The sequence below is a fragment of the Bufo bufo genome, chromosome 5 (assembly GCF_905171765.1).
Source record: "Bufo bufo chromosome 5, aBufBuf1.1, whole genome shotgun sequence".
Taxonomy (NCBI): domain Eukaryota; kingdom Metazoa; phylum Chordata; class Amphibia; order Anura; family Bufonidae; genus Bufo; species Bufo bufo.
In genome coordinates, this window is record NC_053393.1 from 159,640,208 (window position 1) to 159,663,293 (window position 23,086).

At 44.9% G+C, this 23,086-nt stretch overlaps 1 protein-coding gene across 3 annotated transcripts in view; it reads right to left on the bottom strand.

The window, feature by feature from the left end:
* MIB1 (MIB E3 ubiquitin protein ligase 1) overlaps positions 1 to 23,086 on the bottom strand; it is a 122,452-nt gene that overhangs the window by 26,238 nt on the left and 73,128 nt on the right. For all 3 annotated transcript variants that reach the window (XR_005779299.1, XM_040434024.1, XM_040434025.1), the window contains exons 11-12: positions 17,367 to 17,564; positions 15,727 to 15,878 (exon numbers count right to left, since the gene is read on the bottom strand). Coding sequence is in view for 2 of the 3 variants with exons in the window: in XM_040434024.1 (XP_040289958.1) it covers positions 15,727 to 15,878; positions 17,367 to 17,564 (350 nt within the window). In the remaining variant the exon portion in view is untranslated. The remainder of the gene's footprint in view (positions 1 to 15,726; positions 15,879 to 17,366; positions 17,565 to 23,086) is intronic.

The window sequence follows — 23,086 nt, forward strand, 5'->3', positions numbered from 1 at the left end:
AGTCAATTAGGTCCGACAGGCAGACGGCAGTATCCAGCCATGCTGCAGATGTGAAACTAGCCTAAGGCAGTATGTTACACTTCATATAAAATACCAGTCACTACACATCAGTGAACAGAAACCAAGCTATGAAAGCTAGTCAACACTGCAAACATCCCAACAAATCTTGATTCATCCTATAGACTTCTAAGGTGGTCCTCTCAGGGTTCTGAAGACGAGAATAGAGGTGCAGGCTGTTTTACAGGAGTTAGACTATTTTTGGTATCCTGTATTTTTTCTGTCCAGTAGATGTGTGTTGTCACTTTTGAGAAAAGAGGAAAAACCTTATTTAAAGAATACTAAAACCCTCAACACTCTGTCAGCTGTGATGGTCATTTATATCCTTCATGGCATGGTTTTGCCCTCATTCGTCTTGGACACGGCAGGGACAACTGACCTCAGATGATTTGCTTGGTAAATGTGGTTATTTTCAGTGCTGCTCTATATATATCCTGCAGAGTCCATTAATGGTTGTTCTGTCCAACGTAATAAAACATTTTCTCCTGCACACAGAAGTGAAACAAATATAAAAGGGGTTTACTGGGATCATCATAGTGATGACCTATCATCCGGATAAGTGGCGGGGGTCTGACTTCCGGGACTGCCACCAATCAGCTATATAAAGAGGCTGCGGTGCTCAGTGACGTCACATTCATCAGTAAGACCAAGCAAAAGAGACAAAGTACGTGCCAAATTTGATGCACACCGTATAACAACAAAATATAGCTTTATTATTCATTCAAAACACGCAGCAAACCTGGGGGTCTCAAATGAAATATATATGAGACCATTCCCCCACAGCATAATACTTATAATAAATTCAGAGGCCCAACGTGTAAGCCAAATGCAGTACAGTCGACAAAAGGTCAAATAGATATCCAAGGGGACAGACGCGTCCAATAATATAATTCATGATGTGCAAAAAGTAAAAAATGAAAAATACATATACAAATATAATCATTACAAACATGACAAGTCTAAATTGCTAGTGCAACGTGCGAAAGATTCCAATGTGTAAATATGACCTGTAACGAGAAAAGGCAGAGACATCCAAGAGGTGGCGCTGGCGAGAAGGTTCTCTTACTTTGAGACACCTCTTTGCATGACCTTTTCTATACAAAAAGGCATCCAATTTATTGATCTAATTTATCAAAACTGTCTCAATGAAGACCTTATTGCCCATAGTAACCAAAGTCCATGATTTACTAGTTTAGTGCAGTTAAAAAAAAAAAAGCAGTATCTTCATAAAGGTATCCAGGACGTCCCCAGAAACAATGTCGCTCTCATACACGAGCTATGTCTGGTGTTGCTTCATTCACTTCAATGGTGTTGAAATACCAGACACAGGCCGTGCACGAGCGTGGTGCAAGTTCTTGGAAAAATGGTAGACTTTTTATTCTGTAGCCCCTTTTAGGTGTATCCTTTAACAAAAGTTAGATGGTCAAGGGAACAGGTTTCGTTGCAGAATCAGCTATAGTATAGCAGGGATTCAAAGAGGTCACAAAAATATCATCTTCTGCATGTGCCCCTCAGCAGCTTCCTCGATATAAAACTTTTATAATCCATCCCAAAGGAGGGGTCATTTGAAAAGATTTCTACCCTCTGAATGCCTGCTGCCCTCGTCACACTCATGCAAGGCTGAGAGACACATCTACCTTTTTCTTTGCCGGCTGTACAAAAATAACCATGGACATAGTACTCCGTGTCTTGCCTCAGTCTCTGCGATGCTTCCTATCTTCTCTAGCTCCTTAGATACCATATTCAGCACACAAACGTGTATACGCAGAATATCAATACAACTAGGCAGGTTTTGGTAAGGTAGCAGGATGCAGGATTCCATTCCCAATTTTTTTTTACATTGACTGGGAAATGAACAGTACACTTAGATGGTGCCCTCCTTTTCATTTTTTCAGCTGCAGATCCACTGATTCCTGGGCTCCCCTTCTGCAATCCAAGATGGCCGCAATGCTTCAGACTACCTGATGTGCACTGTGGATTTGTTAATCCAAGACACTTCCAGCTTGTCCAGAAACTTTGCGGCCATTTTGGTTGACAGAGGAGGAGCTGGGATTTGGCAGATCTGCAGCTGAAAAGATGAAAGGAGATCACAATGTAAGTGTTCTGTAGATATTTTTTCTTGAACCGAAGGGCAGCTTTTAAAAGGGTTTTCCAAGACTTAGGGTACTTTCACACTAGCGGTTTTCTTTTCCGGCACTGAGTTCCGTCACAGGAGCTTAATACCAGAAATGCATTCTGAATGGAGAGAAATCCGTTCAGAATGCATCAGGATGTCATCAGTTCAGTCGCTGAGCGGCGTTTTGGACGGAGGAAATATCGCAGCATGCCGTCCAAAATTCTGGATCAGTTGCTGGAATGCCGGATCAGGCATTAATTTAAATTGAAATGTGTTAGCATTAAAAATACCGCAATGCCGGTCTGCGCATGCGCAGACCGGTAAAATTGTGAAAAAAATTGAAATGGATCCGTTTGTCCGTATGACAAACAGAGACGGATCCGTTCTTGCAATGCATTTGTGAGACGGATCCGCATCCGGATCTGTCTACAAATGCTGTCAGTTTGCGTGCAGATTGCCTGATCCGGCAGGCAGTATTGGCGACGGAACTGCTTGTCGGATCACACTGCCGCAAGTGTGAAAGTAGCCTTAATAACTATCACCAGTCCGACACCTGTGACCCCCGTTGATCAGCTGTTTGAGAAAGCACCAGAGGTCCTGTGAGCGCCATGGCCTTCTCCGTGCCCACCAAGCACAGCATTGTACATTGTATAGCGGCTGAGCTTGGTATTGCGTTCATCCCCATTCACTTCAATAGGGCTGAGCTGCGTCTAGGCTACTTGATAGATGAATGAGTCATCAATGGCTTAGGAAAAGCTGAGAGAAGGCCACGGCGCTACTGTGAGCGGCTCTGCTGCCTCCTCAAACAGCTGATCGACAGGGATCCTGGGTGTTGGACCCCACTGATCAGAGTTCTAAAGCCTTGGAAAACCACTTTAAGTTATTAAAATCACTGTAAGGCCTCATGCACACAACCGTATCTGTTCTGCGGTGTACAAAATATGGATGATGTTCATGTGACATCCATGGGGCGTCCGTTCTTTCTGTGGACCCATTGACTTCAAAGGGCCCGTGGTCTGGATTTTGCGGCCAAGAATAGGACATGTTCTATCCTTTTGTGAAATGGAAATGTGGATGCAGACAGCAAACGGATGACAAACGGTGCTGTCTGGAGAAAAGAATGAGTCCATGTGTGAGCTACAAAAAAAAATACGGATCGGACACGGATGTGTGCATGTGGCCTAAACAGAATTATATATATATATATATTTTTGATGATGCTATCTCCCTTTAAAGGGTCTTTTAACTGAAGAATGTGGAAATCTGATATCGCAATACAAGCATCCCATCTGCGCTAGGCACCACACAAGGTATCAGTTCATGATTACAGTAACTGTCAGGGGGGTGTATGTAGAGAACAAGCAGGGTTTTTTTTTTTTTTTACATAAGTACCGTACTTACAAAAATAAGGTTAAGTAATTTAGTAAAAAATAAATAAATTTATATATATATATAAAAGGAGAGGCAGCACCGACCAAAAATGAAGGGAAGAGTGGGTGCAGGCTCAAAGGGATAAAGCTTACCCAATATCAAGTATAAAATAGAGCAGCACTCAAAAAAAATAAGTGAAAAATAAAGTAGTTTATTCACCCAATTTTATACGTGTGTGTGTGTGTGTGTGTGTGTGTGTGTGTGTATATATATATATATATATATATATATATATATATATATATACAGAACCCTATGTGGTACAGTAACATTGTAACAAGGGTAATAATATTCAGCACATGTACTAGTGCTGTAAAATAGGGGATAAATCCATCGGATTGCACAATGTGTTACTGGTGTCAGGTTATTTGGCTTTATATCGGGGCAGGCTTGGACTTTCTCTACAAAAACTCTAAGTATAGTGACAGCCACAACAGGCTTCGGAAGCAGGAGCGCTCGTTCGGTGAAAATACGGGCAATATAAGTGGAAACATGAGAGACCGCTTTATTTGGCACTGCTAAAAATAGCTGAACAAATGGCAAAGCAGTGTTGGGGCTCGCAGGATGAACAATCAATGAGCAGAAAGCATGATAGGAGCTCCCAGAGCTCTGGGATCGACCATCGACAGCTGAGAGACTATTTTTTGCTATGGTTGACTAAATATGGTCAGGGAAGAGAGAGGCACTAGAGGGAACGCTTGCCTGGGATTGCATGTTTCAAATGCTTAGCTGCCTATAAAGCTCTTACAGTTTAGCTCGTGCCCTTTGAGTGGGGGGATATGGCTCGTCTCTATAATTGCAAGTGGGAGTCCCTGACCTCGTATTGGGCTTTATTGACCCTAAGGAAGGAGAAGCCGCTTGCCACAGATGTGTCTGCAGTCCAGGCTGGGAACTTCAACAAAGGAAAATCCTCAAGGACAGAGGCATTGTTACACAGGGAAAGATACTACTTTTATTTTTCTTTTCTTTTCTTATTTATATTTTCCATGTATTTTTCCACATGGAAAAAACTTGTCTATATTTGACAGTATATAGTCTGGTTTTAAAGCAAAGCGCTTACAGTTTATTGCAGCAGTGCACCTGCTATCTACCCCTATCTTGATAGAGATATATATATATATTCGCAATCTAATAATTACAAAAGGTGAGTTATTGCGTGATTCCCGGTTTTCAACTAACATGCTACTCAAAAATGACTTTAATATAAAGCTACTGCTCTGTACAAATATATATATGAGCAGATGCTATACAGATATAGACGGCAGTGACGCATGCTTGAGAGTGACTTGCAAAAATCCGGCTGATATTACGGAAGTTGCACGTGTAATTCACAAACCTTTCCGTCTGCACCTAACGTAAGGTTCTCCAGCAATAAGAGCAATCACCTTTAACAATTATTTCCCTTTTGCATTACGGTTCGCCAGGAGCTAACTTATGGCACAGAAATGGGAGCTGGATTGTGTCCGCAGAGCGCGCGGCTCGTGTAGTTTGCTAACTACTTACATCCTGACAGTGTGTGCTGTAATAGTAATGCTGCAATGCTGTTTTTCCTTGTATTACTGTGCTATATCACCAGCTACTCTCTGATTTGCTCTCTATCAGCTGCATGCACTAGCTTTGTCAGGCTCTGCAGGAATTTTACTTTGGCTCATCTTTCCTTTTCTCGGGACATCCAAGCAATGGAGCTGCTAATTGCAGGAGTCTTCTAGAAAATCGGAGCCCCCGTCTCTGCATTGCAAATACACAAATTCCATAAAACCCAGCTGAAATGAGAGCTCACCAGCAGTGTGACATCACTCCGGTCATTTCATTGCCTCCGAGATTACTGAATGCAAGTCGGGGGTCTAGGGGAGCGTGGCAACATACGACGATTGCAGTCATCAATTTGGATGGACCGGACGGCTGGCTGCTATACGAAGGCAGGTGGAGGTGAGTCAGCACCGGCGATCACTGTATTGTGGGCTGTGTCACTAATGCATACTAGTTTAGCAGCAATGTCATTGTGGTGTCAGACACTAAAGCTTCTAACACTATTCTGATGAATGGATAATTAGTATTTCATTTTGCAAGGATTTTAGCAAAGTTCTGTGATGGGATTTATTATGACTTCATATTTTTTTTTTTATTATCTACAAATAACATCTGTTTTAACTATTTCCTAAGCAATTCCACTTTGCATTGTGTTGCAGGCCTCTCTTTGCTACACCAGATACTGTATAGCAATGCAGCACCATTAGGCCACACGTAACACCCTCTGCTCTGCATTTAGAGTCGCGCAAAAGTTCTTCTTCCCTTTCAGCTTCTACTGTGGACGAGCCTGTGCAGAGTACATACTTCTTTATGTACCCATATGGACATACAATGCTATGGAATGTAAAGAAGTATGTATTTTCACCAGGTGCAAACTCCTCCTGCAAGAAAGGGACCTCTCATTCCCTGGACATACAGCACTGCAGCCAGGTAATAATATTTCCACCGCTCGGACTGTAATTCTATTGCTATGATGAATGAAAAAAAAGAAGTTTGCCTTCTATGAGATTTACCACCATATATTGAATCTGCATTTATATACTATTTTTGTGTTCTAATTACATGCTATGCGATATTGCAAAAATGATCAAAATAAGTTGTGTATACCTCCAGTATAATAAGCTTAGTAAAGTGCAGCACTGACACAAACTATACACTTGTAAAGGCCTGCAAAACACAACATGTGGGATTTCTGCTCATGTAAGGGACACCAGAGAACTGGACATTTATCACAGCGACGGGTGACACCGCAGCACTACTGCAGGCCTACGCCAGCAGCCCTGGAGTTAACCAGAGCAAAACAATAGTATTCAGACAAGCAAAACTATAAATGGACATTATGTACCTTTGATGAGACGCAGATGGGCAGCCCTGACAAAGAATTATTTTGTTAAGCTTCGCGTAAAACAAATTAAACTCTAGTTTCCCTTAAAAGGGGTATAAAGCGTCTCAAAATTCCTTGCCGAGATTTTTTAAAGAAACATGCTCTAAAGTGTCATGAAGAGCATTTCACCAGCCTGTTCCTGCAAAGAGTCTTGGCAATAATCTAAGTGCATTAACTCAAATTACTCAGATTCAAACAGGGACGTCCATAGAGAAACCGACAGGGAGATTCATTGGGGTAATGCCGCAATCCACTAACACATGTTGAGGTTCGGGGTAGTGACCTGACAAATCCTCGGGCACGGAGTCGCTCTAGAATGTCAAATCCATCACTTAGATCAGCTGTTCCTTTTTAAACCCAGCACAGTGTGAACTGTGGGCATGTGCCGACACGGTCGTAACTCAAACATTTCTAACGCCTGACTGACACGGGGAACAGATGCTGACATTATCAAGTGCTGCAGTGCTTTTTTTCCATGGGCCTTTCTTGCCCTGATATGGCAAATGCATGCACATGAACTGCCATCCAAGAGCACACTTGAGCAGCTGGATCTGCAGACGAGTTCACATACGACTGGTATAAATAGCCACCAGTTTTAGTGGCGACTTTTTTTCAGGGAGAGGCAGCACCTGCTACGTTTCTATTAGGTCTTGCATGGTGTAAAAGGAATAGATTTACATGATCGCGGTCACTGCCTGCTAGACAAGCACCATATGCTGCAGCGTGCAGTGTGGACTGAGCAATTACTAGACGGCCAGTTCTCTTCAATATCATTTAGTGAGACCATAAGATTAATCTCTTCACAGGGTCACTCACTACAATCACTGCTTCGGGGTAAGGCTTCTTGCACACGACCGTATGGTTTTTCCAGTATTTTGCGGTCCGCAAAAAATACGGATGACGTCCGTGTGCATTCCATTTTTTGCGGAATGGAACAGCTGGCCTGATAGAACAGTACTATCCTTGTCCGTTATGCGGACAATAATAGGACATGTTCTATCTTTGAATGGAATGGAAAAACGGAAATACGGAAACTGAAGGTACCTTCCGTTTTTTTTGCAGATCCATTGAAATGAATGGTTCCGTATACGGAACACAAAAAATGTAACGGAAACGGAAAGAGGCCTAAAAGTTTTCATGCACAACATTCAATACTGTAATATACAAAAGCACATATTACTGGCACATAGCATATAATGTATCTAAATGAAACAGACGCCATTCAATTCTGCTAGCATGCTGTTGTGTATTATCTATGTGTGTATAAATAATTGCATCTCATGTACCTCTATAATTACTACAGTAAGGGAGGCAGTTTTACAAAGCCGTCTGCTTGTAGCACATACATTTGATGTCTGGATATTGCAGTCTGCATATATACAGGTTTTTCTTTTCCCTGCGGCGACCATCAAAGACTATATGTGGCTGCACGTACAGTACATCTCCAAATGAACGCTCTTTCTCTGTGCCTCCCTCCCGCTGCACTGCAATGCTTTGCTAAAGCTGGTAAAATGGAACCAAATCACCTGTTCAATGGATTTGGTCCCCTTCAACCAGCTGTAGGATTGCATTGAGGACTACAACTACCAAGAAGCACTGACAGCTAGGAAAACACTGCAGAGGAACTATTATTCTTTGCGTTTTTGCTTTTTTTTACTTGATAAAATGTGATACGATGTGTGACATGTGTGAACCCTTCAATAAATAAACCAGTTCTGCCGCAGCCGTATTTCTTATCATTTATTACAGAGGTTTCATTTTAATTATAAGTGATTTAACTAGAATATGAATGTGTATGCTGTTGTCTAACAGAGGCTATAAGCCAATATAATTTGGCCTTATGTTGGGTTACTGAATATTAACTGGTCTATTAGACCTGTTTTTGGACAAAACTGTTAGACACAGATTCATTGCTACTTGCCACTCCACATTAACGATCAAATGGATTTCCTAAGGCCTCAACACGACCGTGTCTGTATATCGGTCCGCAAACAACGGATCAGCAAAATACGGAAAACTTTAGTGTGTTTTCAGTATTTTTCTCACTCCCATCAATAGAAAGGGCTATGGTCATCCACAATATGGAACAGAATAGGATGTGTTCTACAATCTGCAGATCAATCACACAGGTCAGCAAATAAATATGGATCTGCGCATGGCCCCATAGAAATGAATGGGTGCTATCCCACAAAGATGTCCTATGCATGAAAAACATGCTTGTGTGCAATCGACTATACATATTACATTTATTGGACCCCACTATAAAATGCTCATGGTTGTTCACTTTTAACACCGTAATGCAGCAGCATTTATAAAGCTGTCACCTGTGAATTTACCTGAGCACCCATATGACTGAATCCTTGTTTAGGATTACCACCCCCCCACCGCCCAATGGAAGCTTTACACTTATAGCCAGGTTTAATCAATGTACACAAATAATTATTCCAACCGCTGCAGCTACTGCCACTTCTGCTCCAACAAAAGCTTTGAAATAAAACACACAGATAAAAAAAAAAAAGAAAATGTCCAATCAACAAACCCATCTAGTACAGAAAAATATAAACCATAATGCAAAGCTGGAAAAGTATTGGAAACAACATAGGAGCAATAAAATTACAATGAAATGCGAGATGAGTTTTCCTCAACCATTTCAGGTGCCGCTGTACTGGGCTGAATTCTGCACTCGGAAACTTGCACAGACATATACACAAAGCAGTAACTACACCAATTACTGACATCCGTAATGAGATGCCGAAGGGAACGTGGCATAAATTATGCATAATCACACAAATTTTACAAGCGGCTTATTATTTTGCACTGATTTCATAAAAAAAAAGCTATATTTCTATATCTGAGGGATGTTCCCTCATGCGTAGGATCCTTTCTTAGGGTGCATTCACACGAATGTATGTTATTTGCGGTCCGCAAAAGATGGATCTGCAAAAAATACAGATGAGGTCTGTGTGACTTCCATGTTGCATTCGTTTTTTGTGGATCTATTGTAACAATGCCCGTCCTTGTCCGCAAAACAGACAAGAATGGGACACGTTCTATTTTTTTTGTGGAACAGACATGTGGACATACAGACATGGAATGCACACAGTCCTTTCCAATTTTTTTCAAGCCCCATTGCAGTGAATAGTTCCACATATGTACCTGTAAAAAAAACAGAATGGAAACTGAAAAAAAATACATTCGTGTACATGAGCCCTTAGATAAAGATAAGACCTACACCCAGCACAGTGGTCGGCTCTGGAGGACCTCAAGTGTCCACTAACTGAGCTTAACGGTTTTTTAATGGATCCCTCGGATATACCGTAATTGCTGAACACGGTGGCTCCTCATGATCAGCTGCTACCTGGACGTCCCTTAATGTGAGAATCCTATATACCGTACATCAGATGCAGTCACACCGGCAGGACAGGTGACACAGAATACCATTACCTCACACTCATCACCAAGTGAGGATTTTATCGTCAGCTTGCAACTAAATGATGGGCCCAGACTGCAGCACAACATGGTCCGAAGAGGTATGAAGACTTCTAGGAGTGCCATTTTTTTGGTGTGATTCTAATACACTAATAAAACAAACACATTTCTAGGAAGCACAGAATCTACTAGGGCACACTTATTAATGCCCACATTTTATATGCCTGTCTTAATCACTGGCTTCAGATGTTCCACAATTATTAAGAGGGGCACATCTCAGGACGCCCATGCGGCAGCTAGGAGTGGACACAGATCTCAGGTATATGGTCATTCACGGCAGTTTTCTGGCAAAGTCAAATAAATGTGCAGGACCACCTAGGCTTCACACTCGTGCTGGCCCACCTAAAACCACACATTTCTGTGAAAGTGAGGCCTGTGCCAAAAAAATTGCTACATTTTGATGCCATAAAATTGGTGTAGGGGTTTAATAATGTGCCCCTGATGCGTATTTAGGCCATTACAATTCTCAGGAGGCTACCTGTCAAAGCCTGTGAGCTAAGTATTATTGTACTACTGTTCAGCTGTGGCCAGCTAACATGTCTAAGCTATACCTCCATATGCAGCCTTACATCTGGATAGCTGTAAAAATTGAATTACAATAGAGAGCACACATCAATGTCTATATGAATCTATAAAGAAGTTTTCAGACATGGGCACTATAGTGCACTGCTATGTGAGCACTCCATCTGCTTGCTTTCTCCTTCAACAAGAATCCGTTTCTCCTGCTTTCATAATTCCTAACAGTGAATTTCAAAACCCCACTGTGAAAGGGTTAAGGTTACATTCACATGATAGTGGGGGAAAAACACTTGTCAGTTTTTCATGGTCATTTGGCATTATTTGTGTGCATCTATTTTCTGGTCCTCTATCTGTTTTAATAGCCGTTTTGCATCAGTTTTTAACTATTGTTAAAAATGGCTATTAAAGACTGATGAAGTTCATTGGCTAACCACTGCCATGGCCTTAGTATATATTGCGGCCCCCATAATGCCCCCAATATTATACATTGCCTCCAATAATGCCCCCAGTATCATAAATGCCCCACCAATAGTGTTCCCAGTATAAGAAACGGCCCCCAATAGTGTTCCCAGTATAAGAAACGGCCCCCAATAGTGTTCCCAGTATTAGAAATTGCCCCCAATAGTAATCCCAGTATTAGAAATGGCCCCCAATAGTGTTCCCAGTATAAGAAATGGCCCCCAATAGTGTTCCCAGTATTAGAAATGGCCCCCAATAGTGTTCCCAGTATAAAAAATGGCCCCCAATAGTGTTCCCAGTATAAAAAATGGCCCCCAATAGTGTTCCCAGTATAAGAAATGGCCCCCAATAGTGTTCCCAGTATAAGAAATGGCCCCCAATAGTGTTCCCAGTATTAGAAATGGCCCCCAATAGTGTTCCCAGCAGGGCTGTGGAGTCGGTAGATAAATGTTCCGACTCCGACTCCTCAGTTTTATGTACTTCCGACTCCTCTGTATTAATATGCGAATGTATTTTATACATTCCTTGAGGGAAAGAAACGCAACCTACCACAGGACTACTGGCTGGGAAGCCAACAGTCTACTGTATTGCACAGTTTAAGCAAAAGACAAACACAATGAAAACAAAGGAGGATCCAGGAAGGGGCATTTATTCTAAAACTTGATTTTCCTAGGAGAATCCCATAGTCATGTTTAAAGTTTAAGCTAACAATCGGAGTTTACAAGTTTTTATAGCCTTAGGCTACTTTCACACTAGCGTTCGGGTGTCCGCTCGTGCGCTCCATTTGAAGGGGCTCACGAGCGGTCCTGAACGCAGCCGTCCAGCCCTGATGCATTCTCAATGGAGGCGGATCCACTGAGAATGCATCCGCCTGCCAGCGCTCAGCCTCCGCTCCGCTCAGTGAGCGGACACCTGAACGCTGCTTGCAGCGTTCGGGTGTCCGCCTGGCCGTGCGGAGGCGAGCGGATCCGTCCAGACTTACAATGTAAGTCAATGGGGACGGATCCGTTTGAAGATGACACTATATGGCTCAATCTTCAAGCGGATCCGTCCCCCATTGACTTTCAATGTAAAGTCTGAACGGATCCGTTCAGGCTACTTTCAGACTTAGAAAATTATCTAAGTTATAATGCAGACTGATCCGTTCTGAACGGATGCGAACGTCTGCATTATAGGAGCAGATCCATCTGATGAAACATCAGACGGATCCGCTCCGAACGCTAGTGTGAAAGTAGCCTTAGCTAAATGACAGCAGTTTTTCCAATGGTTTACAGCTTCAGTCTTGAACTATTGGCCCTCCATTCCCTTCACTTATACAAGTGTCTCACTCTCTAGTCCTGCAAAAAACATATTTATTTAATCCCTTATCAGTGAGAGGCTAGGTTACACATGGACGCTGCGTTCCCTGTAAAAGCAGAACACAACACTATGGAAAGTATAAGTATTGCAGCTCCTAATTGTGCGTTGCGTGCCATATAGTGAAGCACATGAAAAGCATGCTTCTTCACGGTCACTTAACGTGTTCGTTTTGCGGTTACGTGAGGCACTGCATGCATTGGTCTTTATTCTTACAGTAGAGAAGTCATTAATTATAACTTTTTGTGAATTGGGACATTTAAACTTGCTTTTTTTTTTTTTTTTTTTTTTTTATTCTAATCTAAATTTAGTAGGAGTCAGAGTCGGTGCATTGTTTGCCGACTCCGACTCCAGGTACCCAAAATTTACTCCGACTCCTCGACTCCGACTCCACAGCCCTGGTTCCCAGTATAAAAAATTGCCCCCAATAGTGTTCCCAGTATTAGAAATGGCCCCCAATAGTGTTCCCAGTATTAGAAATGGCCCCCAATAGTGTTCCACTTCCTAGTATTGGAAATGGTCTCCAATTTTGTTCCCAGTATTAGAAATGGTCACCAATAGTGCCTCTATTATTATAAAGGGCCCCCAATAGTGCCCCCAGTATTAGAAATGGTCCCAATAGTGCCCCCAGTATTAGAAATGGTCCCATTAGTGCCCCCAGGATTATAAATGGCTCCCAATAGTGCCACCAGAAGCATATATGCCCCCACAGTGTCCTCAGTATATATTTGCTCCCATTAGTGCCTGCAATAAAAAAAAAAAAATACCCTAACAACTTGCACACGTGGGGAAACTTGCTGGAGGCAGCAGGACCCGACGCCCCCAACATTCTGCTGCATCCAGTGAGAAGCAAGTTGTCCCCGCAAGTGGTTGAGGCATTTTGTTCTTTATTTTAAACCCTGAAAGGCTGTTTTTTCCCTAGTGTACCCATTTTTTATGACGGTTAGACAGGTGTGCTTCTGTCTAAATGGTTGATAAAAATAGTCCCATTGATTTCAATGGGATCTGTCTGGCCATGAAAACGGACAAAAATAGGACATGTCCTATTTTTTGACAGCCGCTATATTTACCGGCCCAGAAATTTTTTGACATATGTCATGTGAATGAAGCCTAACCCAATATTTAAGCTGTAAGCAGCTAAGCTTCTGTATTCATAAAAAAAAACAGCAATATAAGAATTTACCTTATTATCTTGTTTTTTCACCGATCATCTCCAGACTCCAGGACTTTTACTGCTGAATATTTTCTAAATGTTATTTACTATGTAGGAGTACAAGGAGCCCAGCCCCAATCATGCTGAAGGCATGGGGAACAGATCTGCATGAATGGATGTGCATACTACCACCCCATGTTTGAAAAAAGGAAACGTGCATGATCCACAATATGTGCACTTGACCTTTAGGAGAACATGTTGCCGTCTGTCCCTGTCCTCTTACGCCATGTGCCTTGAGCTGCTGCTTAGTGTAGCTCCGCAGGTTTCTAGAGCTACACACGCATAGAGCGATAAAATGATATTCTATGTCAAAAATAAAAACAACTCTATTCACATGGTCCCCTAACACACATCAATATCATCAGGGGGTCCTCTCCCCAAGAAACAACCTCTAAAAGCAAGACCGTTAGTGTGGTGAACTCAAGCCATTCATGTTTTATATGGCTTTTGGGCTGGCCATGGCTTCCACAAGCAAAATCAGCTATCTGCCAGTGATGCTACAAAATGCCCTCTTCTAGTTAAAGGGTTAGACGTGGGGAACGACATTATATTACAGCAACTATCAATTCTCAAAAGTTTTAAAAAGTGGAGATTAGTGGAGATTGTCCAGCGGAAAAAATAAATAAATGGCTTGGAGCGAAATATATAATAATTAAAAAGAAAATTAAAAGCCGCAATGCTCAACACACCAATCCCCAAATACTCCAGTTCCAAAGCTTACCAGGTATACTCTAGCGAGCCGCCTCAGCCAGCATCTTCAAGCATTTTCTGTGCGTCAAGAAAGACCAGGAAGTAGAAACCAGCGGAGACCAAGTAAACATCCGAGAGGAAGATCAGAGTGTTGAGCATCGCATCTAATATTCTTACTCTGAGCCATTCCCAATAACTGTCCCCCACTACACACAGGGCCTTCTTTACCAAGGGGCAAAAGGGGCAGCTGCCCCGGGCCCAGTTGCTCCTGGGGGGCCCAAGGCAGCTGCCTCTTGAGTCCTGATAGCCACTGCCCCGGGTGTCAGGCTGTCAGCTGTGATCTAGGACCTTAGATGGCATCATCACCATGTGACCAGTAACCTAGCAATATTACTGGTCACATGGCTATGAGGTCATCAAGGTCCTATCAGGAGTGTTTGCAGGAGAAGTTTGCCTTAACTGTGGAGCTTTTTTTGTGAAGATTACATCAGAAAAAGGTGACAGGGGCTGTTATGCTAATATACTGTACACTACTGTATAGTGGGGTGCTGTATACTGTGGGGGGCTGTATACTATGGGGGGGCTGTATACTGTGTGGGGGGGGGCTGTATACTGTGGGGGGGGGCTGTATACTGTGTGGGGGGGGGGCTGTATACTGTGTGGGGGGGGGGGCTGTATACTGTGTGGGGGGGGGGCCTGTATACTGTGGGGGGCTGTATATTGTGGAGTGCTATACTGCTGTACTGTATAGTGTGGGGTGCTGTATCGTGTATAGTTTGGAGTGCTGTATACGGTGAGGTGCTATACTGCTCTACTGTATACTGTGAGGTGTTGTATACTGTGGGGTGCTGTATACTGTGGACTGCTATACTATATACTGTGGGGTGCTATACTGCATACTGTGTGGTGCTGTATACTATAGGGTGCTATACTGCATACTGTGGGTTGCTGTATACTATAGGGTGCTATACTGCATACTGTGGGGTGCTGGGGTGCACTGTAACACTAGGGTGAGCCAAGCCCTGGTCTCCTTCCTGCAGAGCGGTGCCCACTTCCAGCCTGAGCCCAGCTGCCCAGAGGACTGATCCTGAGCCGCTGGAGTCTTCAGAACTGAAAGTATTTACAGTCATTCACTGTACTCTACCAGATTTGTGGATTTTTTGTGTGTGTGTTGTGGTGGAGGGCGTGATTGCCTGCTAAGGTGAGGGAGGGCGGGATCCAGGGGGCCCAAGTAAATTTTTGCCCAGGGTCCAATCAATATTAAAGACGGCCCTGACTACACAGCCCCATTAAACTGAAAATTCATCATCTTAAAAGAGCAATTAATGCACAGCCCAATCTTATCTCCACACTTCCAATTCTCCAGGGTATGAGAAGAAACCTTAATTTGCCAATCAAGGACAATGGCTCATACAATCACTACAGACACTATGACAACAGCTGATGAATAAAATGCTATAAAAAAGGATAACAGCACATTACCTGGGATTTCCTCTCAAGGCGGCGTGATGAAGAGCATTAAATCCATTGTTATTTGTAATGGTGACATCGGCTGCAGCTTCTAACAACACCGCCAAAATATCATCCCGCTTTTTGCTGATGGCGTCATGCAGAGGAGTATCACCTTCTGAATCCTTGAAAGCAAATAACAGAACTTTGTTAAAACCAGCTGGACCAGAGCCTCAGTTACCAGGACATATTTATGGCATGGCAGGTGTTTAATAGTGCGCTGGAAACTGAAAATGGTTGCACTGATTTCAAACAAAATCAGCCCAAATACGCCTGCACACTTCATTCCCCATTATGGGCAGAGGCACAAGGCCGGCTAGATGAACGGGCCAGCACATGCGCATTAAAAGCTCTTGTGCCTCTGCCCATAATGGGTAATGAAGTGCGCAGGCACGGTGCATCTTTTGAACGACGCTGGATTTCTCCCCAGAGGGGTGAAAGGGGAGGGGTTTCATATGAAAAGCGACGAGGGGCCTGGGCACCGGCCGCCTGCTTGAGAAAGACTTCATGGTGGAGCCGAAACGTTGCGTCACCAATGGGTGAATAAAAATATCACTTTTTTACCGCAACTTTGGAGTGCTGCTCTATCTTTCCATTATATATATATATATATATATATATATATATATATATATATATATATATATATATTTGTACATCTGAAACACGTATGCACCATTATGCCACTAAAGTAGTTTTACTTGAAGTCGTGGGGCCTTTATGTACTGCACAAAACTGAACATTTTGCCTGACAGTTTTTACAGGTGAAACAAGCTGAGCAGACATATTTGCTGTGACTATGAAAACTGCAGGAGGAAAGAAAAAAGGTGCAATGGTTGGCACCTGTACCAGTATTATAAATGGCACATGGTAGGAGGGGCAGGTACAGAGTTTGCTTCAAATTGCACCTCTGATTGGCTCCATTTGTATCCGCCCCTAAACTCATATAAAAAAAAGCTTTAAAGGGTTTCTATCACTTCGTATGACATAATTAGCTGTCAGACACTAGCGATCTGCTAGTGTCTGCTCTGGCCAACCATCCTACTATAATCACTTGTGGGGCAGCGGATTTGCTAAAAAACTAACTTTTATAAATATGCTAATGAGCCTCTAGGTGCTATGTGGGCGTCATTAGCACCTAGAGGCTCCGTCTACCTTCATACACAGCCGCCGCCCAGCGCGTCCCTCCAGCCCGCCCATGTCCTCCTCCGTGTGACGCAGCGGACGAGTTCTCGCGCATGCGCCGTGCGCGGCTGTATTCGGCGCATTTGAGATCTCAGCTCGGAGCGGTCAGACATTCAATGCGCATGCGCGGCTGTATTCGGTGCGCCCACATAGCACCTAGAGGCTCATTAACATATTTATAAAAGTTAGTTTTTTAGCAAAACCGCTGCCCCACAAGTGATTATAGTAGGATGGTTGGCCAGAGCAGACACTAGCAGATCGCTAGTGTCTGACAGCTAATTATGTCATACGAAGTGATAGAAACCCTTTAATATGCGAACATACAACACAGATCCTAAGAGTATCAAGTAATAAAGTACAGAAATTCTGTAAAGATCAACGATTATGATTTGATTAGTGTCTGTGAAATTACTTAGTCACTAATTTACCTGAAGGCTTGGATGGCATCCAAAATCCAGAAGTGTTTTCACAACCTGTAAGTGGCCTTTGTTCACAGCAATATGGAGTGGTGTTTGTCTCCGCTTATTCCGAGCATTTAAGTCTGCACCACCCCTGTGTAGCACCTCAATCACAGATCCTTCGTCACCAAAGGCCGCATGATGCACTGAACGGTCTCCATCTTTATCCTACAGTATTAATATTCGTCAGTACACAAAAGGTTCACATCAAAGAAAATTATAATAAAAATAATAAAAAAAAGCAAACATGGACCTACTCTTTGGGCAATCAGGCCTGGGTTTAATGGGAGATGAAGACCTTTGTATTAAGGAAGCTTAGCTACAGGCATCTTATCATTTAACTATGGATTTGTGAAGTAGCAGAAAATCAAAGCTCCTACCCCTGTAAAGGCATACTTATGGTGCACTTATTAGGGACCACAAAAATCCTAACTCGCCTGCAAAAGTTAGAAGAAGTCAACAATATTTACTGACTTCCTGTTCCCCATGGCTCACTGCTACGACTAAGCTTTTGGGGGGCACTATATGCACCTATACTTTAAATCTCTGACCTCCCAAACTAAATGAAATGTCTGCTTTCTTTACATAGTCCCTTTTCTGGGACTTTGCTCTGCAAGTCACAGGGGAGCTTCTCACAACAGAGGTTGTCCTGTCAGCAGTACAAGCAGTTTATTGTTTTTCCGAATGTAAAATAAATGAACTCGCTAATAGACTCCATTTTTCAAAACTGTGTAGATCGTCTTATTTCAGTGCCAACCACAGTGGCAGAAGCGGTGTGCTGCTGAGCTGTGCGTTCTCACACAGGGAGAGCTTTCACCTCTCTGTATTGGTGATGTGCATGAAGGGACAGGCCGTCTGTCACAGTTCATTAGCTAAAGCAGCCACCTACTCTGCCTCAGCCGAGATGAAGTAGTGGGTGGCTTACGCTGGGTCCACGTCACGTTTTTGCCCTACATTTAATGTATATGTTAAAGGAAAAAAAAGTATATACTACGCTTTTCCATCCTGCAGAGTCCAGTAAAAAAAAAGCATGCGTTAACTTAGACTTTTTTTTTTTTTTTTTTACAATGGAACTCTATGGTGACGGATGTCAGAGTGCCCTCTTTACCACGTCACCAACATAGAGGGCTAGAAAGCTGCCTGTCCATGTCAGTACGCAGCTAATACCGACACTGAAATAGGACAGTCCATGCAGTTTTAAAGACCAAAGTATTTTAGTAATTAGTAAGCTCATTTATTTTACATTTGCTTTTTCTGCATCGGACCACCCCTTTAAAGGACATCTGTCAGCAGATTTGTACCTATGAAACTGGCTGACCTGTTACATGTGCACTTGGTAGTTGAAGGCATCTGTGTTGGTCCTATGTTCATATGTGCCCGCATTACTGAGTAAAATGTTTTTAATATATGCAAATGAACCTCTAGGTCGGAACGAGGGCATTGCCTTTACACCCAGTGGCTCTGCTTTCTCTGCAACTGCTGCACCCACTGCACTTTGATTGACAGGGCCAAGTGTTATGATATGTTGATTGCCTGGCCCTATCAAAGTGCAGAGGGTGCAGCAATTCCAGAGAGAGCAGAGGCTCTTGGTGTAAAGGCAACACCCCCATTGTTCCTAGAGGCTCGTTTGCATATATTAAAACATAATTTCCCATCCGTATCATTGGGGGACACAGGCTTGACCTTGGGTATAGTTGTTGCCACTAGGAGGCGACACTAAGCACAAAAGTGTGAGCTCCTCCAGCTATACCCTTCCTACAGGGACTAAGCTAAAACAGTTTTAGCTTAGAGTCCGTAGGCGGCAGACTTCCCTGCTTTGCAGGTCTGCTAATTTTTTCTTTTTTGTTTTATCTTTTTCCCTTTTTTTTTTTTTTCTTCTAGCGGGATTACAGGCAGTTCTAGCTGCCTGCACTTCCATCCAGGAGATGGGAGACCAGGGGGTCCCCAAGCCTGCTGCTCCTTTCCAATCTCCAGAAGACAAGGAGGACCAGAGGTTCCTAAAGCCTCTGCATCCCACCAACCTTCGGGTCACCACGTCCACCCATGACAAGTCCCCTCTGTTTTCGGTGTAGCAGCCCTCCCCAAGGGGCTGCACACTGAAGGTGGTGACCCGGCTGGAACCAAGGGGGCAGAATACGCCAGACGGGTAAGTATTCCTGGCTCCAAACCCCCCACTCCCCCTTCCCAGGTTACTTGCTAGAATGGCCCCCACAAAGCCTGGTCTCCCCAGGCGGAAAAAGAGTTAGCAGATGCATATCAGCTCTCCTGTGGGGGTGGGGGTGAAGGGAAGTCCTCTGTACTTGCCAAGCTTCTTTCTGGGCCCTGCACCAACCACCCTAACCCCTTCCCCCCAGTGCCACCTGCATGTCCGCCCGTCCACCTGTTTCTTGCGGAGTTCCACTGTTCTCCTCCCCCTTTTCAGCTCGTCCGGGACTCCTTGTGGCAGCACGGCTGTATGGGGGGTATGGGGGAGAGTCCTGTGGAATCAATTGGCACTCTATTTATTTATTTATTTTTGTCCTTTCTTCATTATCGCTGGCGGCCGACTCCATTATGGGGGCTAGGCATGAGTTCTCCCCACTTCCCCCCTCCTTCATCTGGCGTCCTGACGCAAATTATTCACGCTGATTTCTCTGGCTCCGCCCTTCTCCTGCTCAGGAGGACCGCTGCGGACCCTGGCACCAGGTTTTCTCAAAACAGGCTGCAGTAAGGGACACTGGCTGGGTAAGCCCTTTCCCCTCTTCCTACAGGATCTAGCTTTGCACTCCTACCTTTCACTACAGGTACTCACTATGTCCGAACCCAGATCCCAGGACCCAAAGCCGGCAGTCACTTCTGCGCAACATTTTGCATGTGCTTCTTGTCACTCAAAATTCCCATCCGGTCAAACAGACCCCTTCTGCTCCTCTTGCTCTGCTCCACCGCTAAGTGGCTCTGACCCTGTCCCAGTCGCCCCACCGTGCAGCCCATGGTAGAGCCGGAGTGGGTGTGCTCTCTGTCTAAGATGGTGTGTGACAGGAGATCCTGTCACTCGCCAAAAGGTGCTCCCCAACCACCAGGAGTTTTATTCCTCCCTTTCCAAGGAAAAGAACTTTCCTGGCAGTCGTTTTGCCTTACCGAAACGTTTAGACGTCTTATATCTCTTCCCCGAGGATTTGACAAAGATGTGGTCGTCATCTCCTATTGTTGACCCTCCGGTATCCCGCCTGGCTAAGAATACCACCTTGCCTATGGCAGATGGGGCCTCCTTCTCTGACCCAAGGGATAAAAAAATTTTATATTTTGAAGCAGTTGGCACTGCCCTGCGCCCGGTTTTTGAGTTAGTAAGGTTATGATCGAGTGGGCCAACAAGCTAAGTCAAGGCCTCGCCTCTAGGGACTCCCCGGAGGAACTTTCGGATATTGCAGTGCAACTTTCCCACGCCAGCTCTTACATCTATCAGGCCTCTTTGGACGCAGCCAGGATTGTGGCCTGCTCTTCAGCCCTTTTGGTAGCTATTCACCGTACCCTGTGGCTATCTTGCTGGGCGGTGGATAACGCTTCTAAACGGGCCTTGACGTCCCTCCCCTTTGCAGGTAGCAGACTTTTCGGCAAGCGTCTGGATGAGATTATATCTGATGCTACAGGGGGTAAAAGCACCCATTTTCCGCACAACAGGACACGCTTCAACAGGTCTAAAAAGCGCAGACCTCTTTTTCGGCCCTTTCAGAGTTCCTCCAGCCCGAAGCGGCCAGCCGTCTATTATGCCTCAGAGCAGAAGAGCAAACCATCTTTCAAGTCTCACCCTCCCTGGCGTCCTCGCCAGCAGGGCTCCAAGCCCTATACCTCCAAGTCCTCCTCTGCATGACGGGTGGCTTTTGGCATCCCAGTCGAGTGGCAGGTTGTCTTCATCTGTTCCAGCATGTCTGGCTAGCTCACGTCTCAGATGCCTGGGTGCGAGAATTTAGGGTTACAAACTGGAGTTCCGCTCCCCACCTCCGCCCCGGTTGTTTCGCTCGTTCCCCCCGACCTCTCCCTCCGCTGTCCATTCCTGTTTTCAGGCTATTCTCTCCCTTCTGGGGCAGGGAATTATTGTTCCGGTTCGGTCATTGCATCCATGGACCCGGGGGAACTCCTGTCCTCAGACATCAAAGAAGGCTACCTCCATGTTCCCATCTGCGTCGGTCACCAGAACTATCTTTTCATTACCAGTTTGTGGCCCTCCCGTTCGGTCTTGCCACAGCTCCCAGAGTCTTTACCAAGACTCTGGCCTCAGTCATGACTCTGCTTCATATCAGAGGGAGAGTGGCGATTCCGTACTTGGACGATATCCTGATCAAGGGTCCGCCATTCCAGGCAACAGTGGACCGCCTGCGGATTGTCCGGGACACCCTGGAATGCTTCGGATGGGTACTGAAACTATCAAAGTCATGTCTTCATCCATCTCGGCAGCTGATGTTTCTGGGCATGCTGTTCGACACCGATTGGGCCAAGATATTCTTGCCCCGGACAAACTTTCCACTCTCTGTCGTCAGATCCTCTCCTTGTTGCGGCATCAGCCTCTTCCCATTCGCCAGTGCATGAGGGGCTCAGGGCCACATGGTCTCTTTGAAGCAGTGACCTATGCTCAGTTCCATACCAGGGCTCTTCAGCTTTGCATTCTGACCATTTGGGACCATTCCTCAGCCTCCCTGGATCGACTCATCCGTCTCCCTGCCCCAAAGCGCCGAGACCTTCGGTGGTGGTGGTTGATGTCTCCGATGACGTCGGGCTTCTCCTTCCTTCTGTTCCACTGGATAGTGTTGATGACGGACGCCAGTCTCCGGGGCTTGGGGGGGGGGGGGGGGGAGTTCTGGACAATCTCCCGGTCCACGGCTCCTCGTTCTGCGGGGAACGCCAACTTCCAATCAATATCCTAGAATAGCGGGCGATTCGTCTCTCTCTGGTTCATTGGACGTACAGTCTCCAGGGGTATCCAGTTCGGGTTCAATCTGACAACTCGACGGCAGTCGCATATCTAAACCACCAAGGTTGCACCCGGAGCCCCGGAGCCATGTCGGAAGCAGCGCTCATCCTCTCCTGGGCGGAGAGCCATGTCCCAGCTCTGTCGGCAGTTCATATCCCTAACGTCGACAACTGGATTCCCGACTTTCTCAGCCGAGAGAGAGTCGATCCCGGCGAATGGGCTCTGCATCCACAGGTCTTTCTCGCGATCTGCGAGCGGTGGGGTCAGCCGTATGTGGATCTCATGGCCTCCTGCTTCAACCGCAAGGTAGAGACCTTTGTGGTGAGGTCCAAGGATCCTCTGGCTCGGGCGTCGAACGCCCTTTTGTTCCTGTGGACGCAGTTCACATTTCCTTACATGTTCCCTCCTCTTCTGCTCATTCCGAGTCTTCTCCAAAAAGTCAGTTCCGAAGGTCTGCCCGTCATTCTCGTGGCCCCAGACTGGCCAAGCAGAGTATGTCATGCATCCATATTCTCCCTCTTCGTCGATGAACCCTGGCGTCTTCCCCTTCGGGGTGACCTCTTGTTGCAGGGACCGATCTTCCACCCGAATTTAGGGTCACTACGTTTAACAGCATGGCTGTTGAAGCCGCCGTACTAAGGGCTCTGGGCTTCTCGGATGCGGTTGTCCAGACCATGATTCGTGCTAGGAAGCAGTCGTCCTCCCGGATTTATCACCGGACCTGGAAGTCCTACTTCAGTTGGTG